At 39.3% G+C, this 12,405-nt stretch overlaps 1 protein-coding gene across 14 annotated transcripts in view; it reads right to left on the reverse strand.

Moving 5' to 3' along the window:
• Positions 1–12,405, reverse strand: part of ELMO1 (engulfment and cell motility 1) — a 305,702-nt gene that overhangs the window by 185,242 nt on the left and 108,055 nt on the right. For all 14 annotated transcript variants that reach the window (XM_080579782.1, XM_080579779.1, XM_080579789.1 and 11 more), the window contains 5 exons: positions 10,349–10,500; positions 9,426–9,504; positions 5,223–5,273; positions 3,424–3,546; positions 1,965–2,096 (listed from right to left, as the gene is read on the reverse strand). In XM_080579782.1, coding sequence (XP_080435908.1) covers positions 1,965–2,096; positions 3,424–3,546; positions 5,223–5,273; positions 9,426–9,504; positions 10,349–10,500 — 537 coding nt within the window. The remainder of the gene's footprint in view (positions 1–1,964; positions 2,097–3,423; positions 3,547–5,222; positions 5,274–9,425; positions 9,505–10,348; positions 10,501–12,405) is intronic.

Below are 12,405 nucleotides of genomic sequence, written 5' to 3' on the forward strand. Positions count from 1 at the left end.
ATGAACAGCCCAAATGAGAGTAATGAAGATAACAGAGACAACCCTGCTGCACACACACAGCATGAGCTCCTGCAAACTCAGACAAGACAGTAACACATCTTGATTCACACCAAGCATCTCCCCTACAATGCTATCAGTTCAAACACACTGTTGTTAATAATGACTTCAGCTCTGCTGAATCAAAATATATCCTGTGGGACAAACAGAAGCATTGGAAAAACAAGTGTCAGCCCACAACCCTATTGATCTTTAGTCTTTCCTTGTTAAGCAGCAGAAAAACAGGACTAGAATTCAGATCTGTGTGCTAGTCATGGCTCAGTTTATGTTGGATGCTTTATTATACAGACAGAGTTTTCCAGCTCCACCTCTAAGAAAGCAAGGTCAGACTTTCAGGGGTGCTAGATACTTAGGCATGCCAGTGACAGCAGTGGGATCTGAGTGTCTTCAACATCTCATAAAACTGGAATGCACAGCTAATATCCAAAAGTGATCAACCACAACTAGAGAACACTTGTTTTAAATTTCACCTCTTTTATTCTTCCATATGCCATAATCTCTGTACGTACAGATCCACAACGACTTCACTACACCTCAGCATTCCCTCTTGCCCCCTGCCCTGAACCTTGTTTATCACCATTTCTTACTTGCCAGTGGTTACTTTTCCACCAAGTATGATGGAAGGTCTGCGAGAACCAATCTCTGTTCTCATTCACCACAAGCTAGAGGGTCTACATTCAGCCCGTTTATCTCTAAACCATGGCATGCATTTTCCTTTAGTTCTAGCCTTGAGACCCCAAAGTCCTCTGCTCATCTCACATAGGAGTTGCCAATCTTAAAAGCTGAGATAGCAATGGTCTTCTATGACACAGAAACAGAGAACAGATTCATAGTTTTTGTTGTTGTTGTCTATCGAGATTCAAAAGCTTCTTCAAAGCACTGATTTTACTATCATGCTTACAACGCCAAGTTCCTTCCTTTCCCCTTACTTAAGACTCCTTACAGATGCAACAGCACTGATACAGCAGTAATTTTTCCTCACTCATCAGTAATGAAAACAACTACCAGAACCCAGAACGCCTCCTCCCTAAACCACAGGGGAACTGGGTAATCCTGAGCTCTATGCCACAGAGCTGAGCAGAGCACTCAAACTGCACAGCAAGCTTCAGCTTGTACCAGTGTTTGAAACCACCCTGCCTCTAACTGTGGCTACCGTACCACATTCACTGTCTATCTGCCAGGCCAGCAGCAATCGTGTACCATGCAAAGTATACAATTTTACCTAAGGAGAAAGAAAACTGCATACTAACCTAGAGTAAACAATAAATCAAGATACTGATTGCAGAGTGTGCATGCGTGCGTGCATGCATGTGTCCGTGCATGCATGTGTCTACCCTTTGCTTCCAGAGGGGGAAAAATACACATTATTCATCAGTATAAATGCATTCAACAGTTCAGCCAGATTGTGTTGTTTCAGCCAAGACCAGATCTCTAAGTGGTCTGAGTAGGTCAAAGTGGGAGTTTCTGCATCCCCTACTCACAGATGAAAGGACTTCAAACAACCAAGACAAAAGATCCTACAAGTAAATGCTATAGATAGAATCCTACCTCTGATTTATTGTGCTCATCAGTTCACATTATTACTAAGAGTACAATAGCTTTACAGGTTTGCCACAGATCTGTTAGACAATGCTTGTTCATCCAAGATTTGATTAAGTTAAATTAATTATGACATGTCATGAAAAACTATGTTCTTCCACCTTAGATAGTTATTTCTTCCAATTAACCCTAACTTCTGCTAAAGCAACCCCTTGGGGTTAAAAAGATTTGCAAAAAGATAAAGAAATTATCATATTCTCCTGTTAGTAATAGCCAGAAGATCAAATAAGAAAAGTGACTGATTAGAGAATGTACTACAACAGATGCATTCAACCACGTACAGTGTCCCACCACCCAAAAATACTCACAATAAATCCAAGTTTTTTATAGTCTCGCGTATACATAGATTTGCGTTTCTCGATACTGCCACTACTGTTGTTAGGTTCAGATTCTGCATCAAATGCAATTCTTCTCAGTTCAAATATGATATCCCGTTGAGCCTGGGTTCAAACAAACGTTAAAAAATGGTTAAAATAACTGACCTCTCATTTTAATAACCAATACCACAAGGCTGTTTCAAAATACTGTATTCCCTCCATTGCCCAACCTTTATCTAAATTCCCTACCTTCTTACTCGAAGGCCGTCAGCAAGAATGACTTTGTGGTTCCCATTTTCCAAAGGTCTCATATTTGTGGGGTTCATGCAGAAATGCGTAAGGGTTGACTTCCAGAAGCAGGACCCATGTTAGCAAGGCCACTAACTACACACTTGATTTTAACCACAGACATGAAACCACAGAAGCCAAGAGATCACACTTCAAATTAAGCTGGTATTTAGGCACTTTGCTGACTTAAATCAAAATGGCTCAGTACTCTGATCCTTCTGGTGACTGTCTATTTCTGCTGACAAGGGAATGGGCAAGAGAGGACTTACTGCAGCTACACATCACTGGAAATGCCTCCAGACAGTGATAACCACCCCACCATCTATACTAACAACACCGTATCAGACAGTCTGTGGAGATACGCACTAGGTATTACATTCTCCTGAGAGTCAAACTCTCCTGCCTCAAACTGAAGAAACAGGAAGGGGATAATCCTATAGCATGATGTTATTCAAGTTTACAACTATCTTGCTCTCCCATCTCCTTTTCTTCAAATCCTAAGCCTTAAGAAAATTCCCTCTTAAAAATGAAATCAGATTCCCCTTCATACAGCACCAAAAAGGAAACACACAAAAAATAAATAAACAAACAGAACACATCTTCTCTCGTGTTCACTGGTTCTATATCAAATCTTTAATTTCTTTGGGGAGTGCCTCTTTATGCATAAGGCTGGTGTTTGGACACAATGAGCAATAAGACGAACAACTACTGTACAGGTTCATAGCAACAAAAATTACTTAGATCATAACATCATTTAACCTCAACTCTAGAATATTAGATAGTTTTCATTTAAATATTAATTTTTAGCTCTACAGGAGCACTTTTAGGAAGGACCGTGCATCTCAGTTGGCTCTGAAAAGTACAAAAAAGAAAAAAGGCTGTACTGCTGGCTTCAGAGTTCTAGTTCAGGATGACACCAAACTCAGTTCATGAAGCTACATGCTAAGGAGAAAGGCCTGGCCATCTTGCTGTACTTTTGCACACGGAATGCAATAGCCAGTTCATCTTTCAACAGCCAGAAAACAAAATCCAGCATCACAACCCAAGTGAGAGAGATTAGGTAAGAATTCCTGCCAGTGTCTTTTCCTCCATCAAGAGTTTTACGCACAGCAACGAGTAGCTGTCCTCTCCCTGTTCTGAACAGGTCATGTCAGATGCTTACCTGATCCTGTGGATCCATTTTTGTCATCATTCTGTCTTCCAGAAGGTTAAAGGTAAGTACTTGGAGAACATAAAGCTGATGTGCCATTTCATTATTGATGGCCCTCTGTGCCCTGATAACATGCTGCAAAAGACAGACAGACTCCAGTGAACACCTCCATATCAGAAAATCCCACCAGGTGGACTCTGGTGTTTCCATTTCTGAAAGAATGTGTTGATATGCAATAGTGTGTGTATACTCCAGAAAAAATTTAAACCAAAAGCAGCGCTACTGATCTAGGTATTCAGATGAACTACAGGCTTCATAAGAAATTCTAAGGAGCAGGACTTTACACTAATAATGCACTGAAGCTTTCTCCTTTTAGCCACTAGATAGAGCCTGTGCATGTATGAGAAGTGGTGAAAATAAAAACAAGCAAACAAAAACAGAAGAGAGGGAGCAACTGAAGAAAAATTAACTCCTTAGCAAGAACATTAGAGTTCTGTTTAAAAAAAAAAAAAAAAAGAATGTATTAAGAAAATATTTAAGCAGTTCCCTGAGCATAAAGTTTTCAAGCTACCAACACAATCAGTAGATACAATGATACAACAGCGCTACTGTTGCAGAAGCCAACATTACGTGGCAATCCGGCAATCCAACTTTGTTCAATATGAGGAAGATGGCTTGGAAATGCATTGGTGTACAATACCTTATACACACAGGGCTACACACAGCAGTTACCAAGCTGATGGACAATTTCACACACAACACACACGCTGGCTCTACAGGGGAAACAGGCCCAGGTATAACTAAACATCTCAGGGCATACATAAGGGAAGAATCATCATGTAGGAGATGGATACAAAAATTGATATTGTACAGCTCCAGAGAATAAAAGAATCTGTCTGCCAAAAAGTACTTGAGCATTTTATGACAGTATATGAACACTTAAGAATGTTATCCTTATGCTTACACCAAATTTTTATAAACACAAGCAATGCAAAACCATGCCTTCTGAAACAAATTCTGTTTTGTTTTATTGTTGTTTTGTTGTTTTTGTTGTTGTCATTTTGTTTGTTTTTTAATGCATCACTAAAATAATGACAGTGAGTGAGAAAGGGCAAGGGTTTGTTTGTTTCTTGTTTGGTTTTGTTTACACTGTCTGGTATCTCATGACAGATACTGAACTCATCCCTTTTAAGGAGAATTTCCCCTTGTTTCCTTGAAGATCTGTTCTGCGCTAAGGTCAAAGACAAAATCCCTGTGATTTTCCAAGACAGCAGAAGTAAGTCTTTTATACTACATTCATTAACTTCACTCTGGGCTATATATCATGCTTTTGTGTAAGTGGTGACAAATCATATGCAACTTGATATCAAGACACAAAATCACCAGTGGAACCAAAAACACAGAAGCTGATTTTGCAAAATGGAAAGCCCTGTGTGGCTTGCATAGCTGTCGTCAGGTCCAAACCTTAACACAGAGGACTTACTATTAATGCCTCAGACATTCCCTAGTCTGCACAATTAAGTTCACATTCTCCATAGGAATAAAACCCTTGAGGTATTATTTTTTATTCAGTATTGCATTTTCATGAAGAAACCACAATTTATTGGGCTGGAAAGATACCCGTTCTGATCAACAATTTTGAACCCACTCAATAACCAGATCTTTAGCTTGTGTATCACAGGCTTCAAAATGTATCTTGTGAGATACAAGAGCGCAATTACAATATATGAAGACAAAACCTCTACGCACCAAAAGTCAAGCCTGCTTTTCTCTCTAGTAGTGAAAAGTAACATTGAAAATTATATACTTACAGTTAGGATGATGGAGCGAAGCTGCTTTTGTGCCAAAATGTTTGCCATTTCCTAAATTAGAGAAAAAAGTAATAGCTAGAAGCAAGCATTTTAGTGTTACATTTATAAGAACAACACCTTAAAAAGCTTTAGTCTTATGTTTCTACAGTGTTTCTTTTAAGCAAAATGAAACAGTATATCAACTACAATTATGATAGTTATTTTGGGGGCCACAAACTCAGATTGCTCTGCTAAGAAAAAGAGGGGGAAAAAAAAAGCCAAGTCCTCACCAGCTGAGGACTTCAGTGATACAAACGCAGCAATGTAAGATCTCAGAGGAGACCTTTGCAGGTAAAACAGAGAATTTGCATACACCTGTTCGAGCACAACTTCCCCCTGCGCCTCCCACTCTAGAACACAGCATTAAATGTTTCTAATCTGTCAGCCAGGGCTTTAAAAGCAGATGTCAAACAACATGCATATTTATGTTAATATTCTGGCTGTTTCAAAGTCACATGTTCTAAGTTTTAGCCTAGAACTCTGTTTCCTCTTAGCAAATAATACTTCTCCCCTGTATTTTGGCAGCAGTGCTGAAATTGGTTCACTATTTTGCCTTCAATTTGCTTCTTTTTCTAGAAGTAATGGCCAAGTCACTATCAACCAGGATTTGTTTTGACTTTCATTTTTAGACATTTGACTAGGAGAGAATATTTTATAGTGATCAAGCAGGAGAGCCTAGAGTCCTGAACCATACCTACAAGCAAATACCTGTTTTTAATTTTCACCATGTTTTCCATGAATATAAAAATGTGTACGTGTGCATGTGAACACACACACTAGCATATGCAATGTAAACATCTTATAACACTTAGCAATTATCATGGAAATACTTTTACATTCCTGTTTACAAAACATACACTTTAAGGATTTGGATAATTTGCTTAACATATTGCACACTGCTATTTAGACACCGCTTACTTATACGTACACAATAGGGTAATGTTTGGAACTAGCTGTATTTTCAGTCAATGATCTACTTGTGTATCAGCTTTACATAACGCAGCACAGCAAATCAACGCTGACACACGCTTAAGGACATTCTTAGAATGCACTGTCAGTCTGTGTAGTTGGCACCACATCAAAATATTGTTCACATTCAGGAGAAATAACAAAACATCTTGCTAATCTTTGTGAGAGTTGGAAAGTAATGTAGAGTACATACCAGTTAGTTTTATATTAAAAACAAACAAACAAACAAAAAAACTAGAAAGCAGTGAAAATGAGACTATTGTGTAAAAATGAAGAGCTGGACTGCTGAAATGTGGTTGCAGAAATGATATAAATAAAGCTACTGTTAGGGTGAGAACTTGCTTGCAAGAAGAAAAGAATTTTAATTCTGAGGCAGGAGGCAGTCCTGGATGCTGACTGTTTTCTTTGCACCAAAACACAGAAATGGTAAGGAAGAAAGATGGGACCGAAATCTTGAGCAACTCAGCTTTCAAGCCTTTTCTGGTAAAGCTGGTTTCAACTGCATGTAGCAGCTGAAGAATGAACGATACAGATGCTTCCATCCCCTTTGGAAATGCCCAACTGAACTGCAGAGGGAGCTCTAGGCACATGGTAGGTACACCTTATGTTACAGAGACCAGACTGGCTCTGCCTTTTCAAAGTATGTCCACTGCAAGAAGACAGACAGGTAAAGAATGAGGTAGGTTTTTGTTTGTTTGTTTGTTTTTCCTCTCTGCATTCAAGCCAAAAATTGGAAATTCATTCTACTTTTTGGAAACAATCAAATTCTCACTTCACTCTTACACCTGGAAATTAAAACGCCATTACTGGGTTGTCATTTTTGGTCACTGAAACTGTGACAGGAGCAACAAGCATTCACAAAGCCTATTACTACAACAAAACCAACTTTGTCTCCAAGAAGTCTGCAGGGCTATTAGCAGCTGATGAGCTGCCTCTTCTATAATAAGTATTGTAGTAACAAATGAGAACAAGAATTATTTGACAAAATTTGACACCTCATTTCCCATAGCAACATCTCTGAAAATGCAAACAATTTGGGGAAATAGGAAAAAAAAAAAGTGTTTCAAACATCCACGATATTATTTCATTGCTCAACAGGCTTTTTCTGATATATAAAGGGTTTGTCCCGTTCCCCCCCCCCCCCCCGCCCTTATTTAAATAACCTAGGTTTCTCTAGATGATTTAGTCCTCAACAGTGGCACAGGAAGCAAAGCAACAAGGGAGTCCTCATTTAGAAAATAAAAACCTTGAAACTTTTGGCTTTTTGCATTACAGAAATAAAGTAAGAAGAAAGTAGGAGACCAGCAACCAAACTGAAATCCATTCCTTAAATGCAAGCCAATCGTTCACATCATACCAGTCTCCAGCAGGAAGGGTGCCAAGGCTCCCGAAATCACGTGGAGTTTGGTGCAGGGCTAGTCCAGAACTTGGGCAAGTTCTGGCAGCCTGCAGACTTTTCTCACATGCTCTGCTTGTAGCAGACATTTTTGCACAAATGCATGCTCTTGGTAATTCCCAGTGCAATGCATTAGACAATTTCATCTACTATCAGCTATTTTGAATGCCACAGCTTCTCCCTGCTAACCATATTAGTGGTGAGTGCTGAACTGTAACTTTTGAGTACCCCCAGTCTGATAACTGGGGGATAGACATAGAACTTCATCAGCTCAGTTCTCTTAGAAAGACAGAATCCAATAAATAATATCATTCGCCCCTGTAGACAGCTAATAGACATCTCCCTTCCTGAACATACGGTTTGCCAATTAACCACTATACAGATCCTAACTATTTATTCTAGGTTTTAATAAGTTGAATGAAATTTCCTTTAATGGCGGAGCTATCGGTCTTTGAGCCAAATCAAGTCATAATGTTCTGATGATCATAAACTTTGTAACAATTTTTTTTTTTTGTCATGGCAGCAGGTACTACAGGTGAAATGAAGTCTGCATGGTCTACTGCCAGGCTAACTAGATTGTTACACTGTAAAATACAGTTTTGCTTGCTGGGAACATGTGATGCCACTATCATCTTCAGGAACACAGGTGTACTCATTATAGTGTCACAACTTCAAATATGACCAAAGCATACTTTTCACAACAACCTAAGCAACAGCAAGCATTTACAGATTTAAAAAGTTAAATCTCTGGTTTTCATACATGGACATAGATTTATGCAAAAACTGAAAGTAAGTTTTTATTCCAAATTTTATTATTGGGTGCCTTCTTCCCAATATTGCATTGGAGGAATAAGGAAAAAAGGAACACGAAAAAAAAGGTGTTTTTTTTTTTTTTTAAATTAAATCATGGTTTTACTTTCACCTGTCTATAGATGAAACTATAGAAAATTTGTAACTTTAAAAATGTATCTGAAGGGAAAGAAAGAAAAAACATGCCCAATAGGGCTTTGGGATTTGTTTAAACAATCCCCAGCATTTAAAAGTATAAATAAATCTAAGAAAAGACTTGATCAGAATGGATCAGCAGCTCCCAATGAACTCATTCCAGACACTAAGAGTATGTCACACCACAAGAATTATCATTACTGTTTCTGGTGATGGAAATACTAAGTAAATAAATGACTAACTCTGTTTTGACACAAGCTAATGACTTGGTAAACAAGGATAAAACTTCTCCATTTCATAACACATCACATTCCATCCTCATTTAACATCAACTAGCAATCCTGAATCTTCCTTTTGAGGTTTCTGATCTCTGGCCCTAAACTTAAAATAGTACACTGACAGTTATGAAATGCTTACATGGCAAGATATTTCCATTTTCAAAAGGAACACACTTTTTGTTAAGAAATCTGGGGGGGAAATGACTTACCAAAAAGTAGTCTGAGTTTACAAGCTGTGCTGGCAAGGAGTTCAGTACAATAAATACTACAGCCAGCCACAGTCAATATGGTTCATGTGAGGTTACAGGGAACTACAAAAACACAGAAGAATGCTTAATCCCTACTAATACTGGTACAAGATGTAGGCAGCTCCATTAAAATGCATGATATTATACCTGTGACACTAAAAATACAGCAAGTATCAGTTGGAATTAAATGCAGAAAAAATGTGACTGGGACAACTACAGGAGTAACAGTTGGACTTGATGATCTTAGAGATCTTTTTCAACCTAAATGATTCTATAATATACTTTTCTTCCAGATATGGGGATTATACAACAAATCCCAACAACTTACCTGCCTCTTGTCATCCGGTGCTTTAAGGAAAAGTGCATTTATTACCGCAATGGTATATGTCTGGATTTCTTGGTCTGTCCTGTTTGGAAAAAACATATAAACATGAGAGAAGATGACAAAAATACACAAGCTGTAGAAACTAATCTTCCAGTTGCATTACTGCAGGTAAAAGTCAAGGGACTGTTTGCACTTAGTGTTACCCATATGTAAGTTAGGTAGTCAAATCTAGTCATCCAGGTTCTCTCTATTACTCATACGAGAAACAAGATGTTCCAGAGGGAGACTCAGCACTCAAGAATGGTGGACTGAATCACAATCTCAAAGTGCCACTGACTATGCCCAAACAGCTCCTGTTAGATGTCCAGCAGCTACAGGTAGAATGAGGAATCCCTTAAAAGGGCTCTGGAGAGGAACCTGTTGGTATTAAAAGCTTTTCAGGAGAGTAGGGGCATGGATAGCTAGTTGCATAATACATTACCCTATGTTAAAAAGGAAGTGGTTTTCATCTGTTTAACCACAGCACATTACTGTTAAAGAGAAAGCTTCTCTCTTTCCAAATGTACCTTCAATAAAAGTTGAGCAGTTTTGTCTTAGACATTTCCCAGAGCAAAGAAAAGCAACCCCATCTGTATGCTAATGGCTCTAAAGCCTTTAACCTCTACTGGGTGCTCTTCTTTTCACTCCCCACCTCCAACCACACTGGCAGCTTAGCACCAAGAAAAAGTGTATTAGAAGCAGTAGTAATAACAATAGAAGTCTATGATCAAGCAATTCCAGAAAACTGCTAACCTGTCATTCAGCCACTTATAACAGATGTGGAAATCATGCAGGAGGCTGCTAGTCTTTATACCAGTCTTTCAAAATGCTGTGCTCATTTGGGAAAAAAAAAATCACCATACCAAGTGGCATTTGAAGACACTCACCCCTGGAGATGTGGGATTAACTGCCCAATTGTGATCTCCTGTGCCACCTTCTGGTACAGGTCATGGCTGTTGAGCACCATCGATTCCAGAATTGCTAGCGACCGCTGTAAGATAGAGATGTCCGAGGCAAACTTGTTCACGTAGCTTGCTATCTACAAATTAAGACATTTTGAACATTTGCATCTGGTCATGAAACCAGGGAAAGGGAAGAAAGAAAACTGTGGAAGTGGCTCAGAAATCATCAGAACAGAAGTAGTCTTGTCCAAATGCCAGACATCAGTGAACACCTGAGAGCACTCAACCAGGCACTGCAGATACCTTCAAAGGACACAGTGGCACAGATTCTTCAGCTGGCACGAATCACCACATCTTTATGTCAATATTAATGGCCACCTGTTTCAAGATGAAGTTATGCACAAGATAAATCAACATTAAAGAACTCCAACTGTTATATTTTTTGTGAGGGAAACTTTGGAAAGGATCACAAGAATTCTGCTCATTCTCTCCACTATCTGTGCAGCCAATGCTCTCTAAACAAATTTCTAGGCTCAAAGCAATTGCTGCAAAAGAGAAATTTACATCTATATCTCTGGAAAATGCATCTCCGGCAAAATACACCTTTTTTTTTTATTATTTGCTGTTACCAACATTAAAAGCTCTCTCCAGATTGCAAATTAAAACTCAGTCGATTATCATTTATCAGCACAACTGATTCTGTAGCTCTATCTAGAATCCTGTCTTGCTAGCTGTTCATGCATAATAACCTTCACTCTTACTGAAAGCTGCTATGAACAAATGGCACACTAATAGAAACCACGTCTGACCTACACATTTCTGCAGTGTGGCAATAACTTAGTGCATGTTCACATCTGCAGAGCCAACACAGCTGTGCAGTACGATGTGGCAGCATATATTCTTTCTTCTGCATGCTTCCCAGTCTGTAGACACAGCTCCCAGGGGAAGCCTCTCACCTTCCGCTGGCAAAGGAAGCAAGAACTGCTTGGGTTTTCTTGAAACATACCTACACCAGCATAGAAAAGCAAAAAGGTACCCAAGGAAGCACAGACAAGAAATGTCCTGTGACTAGTTATTTACTCCTTGTAGACTTGAGATGGGGTCACTGCAGTCTATATGACGTATTCTTTCCAGAAACCTATCCATGCCCTTCTTAAGTAGTCATGCTACAAGCCACTAACGTGATTATACTGTTTTGGATTCTAGACGCTCACTTAGACCTTGGTATCATTTTCCTTTTGGAGGAAGAAAGGTATGCCCTTTGCCTGGAAAAGCTGCCTTGCCGATTGTAAAATTCACAGCTAGATATTGACATGGGGACAATGACACTGTTTTGTCCCTGTGACATTCCGAGTAGTGCTGAAGCAGCAACACCCCACTCCCTTTTTTTTTTTAAATAACTTTGGTAGGAGACTGTGAGGAAAGAGGGATGAATTTTTGTTCTTCTAACCTATTGCACCGCTGTTTGTTGCTCTGCTACTTGCTTTGCATTGCCACAAGAACATGCGATGAAGAACGCAAGTCTGTTCACAAAATAGGCATTGGATTTACAGAACAATAAAGAACCAACCCATGCACGTATGGACAATAGGAGAGGAGCAACTTAACCAGCCTTCTTCTGCTCTGGGCTTTCAATATCTGCTATCTGCAAGTCTTGAGCACAACTACTATTTACATTAGTAAATAATGCACATTGTGCTATTTAGGGTGACAAGCTGCATCTCTTCAGCCCTGTACTACCCTACCTCTTTTAATGGAATCCTGTTGTTTTCTGATACGCTGCAGCCAGGACTGCCAGATGTCCAGAAATCTCACAATATGGACAGTGGGCATGCACAGATCAGCTCTACACTGTTCACACAATCAGCCAAATGCACTCCAGATGCCTCAGTCACCAGGTGCACATGGACCAATTGTGCAGCAGGAATACAATATGCCCAGAATGCATCCCAAGTTGTCACTCTGTTGTCACCATGCTCTTTACAAGCCTTGACATGAATCATTCTTGGTGCAGCAGCTCTTTTCCATGATATTTCAAGTGC

The sequence above is a fragment of the Anser brachyrhynchus genome (assembly GCF_964034855.1).
Source record: "Anser brachyrhynchus genome assembly, chromosome: 2".
NCBI classification, from domain to species: domain Eukaryota; kingdom Metazoa; phylum Chordata; class Aves; order Anseriformes; family Anatidae; genus Anser; species Anser brachyrhynchus.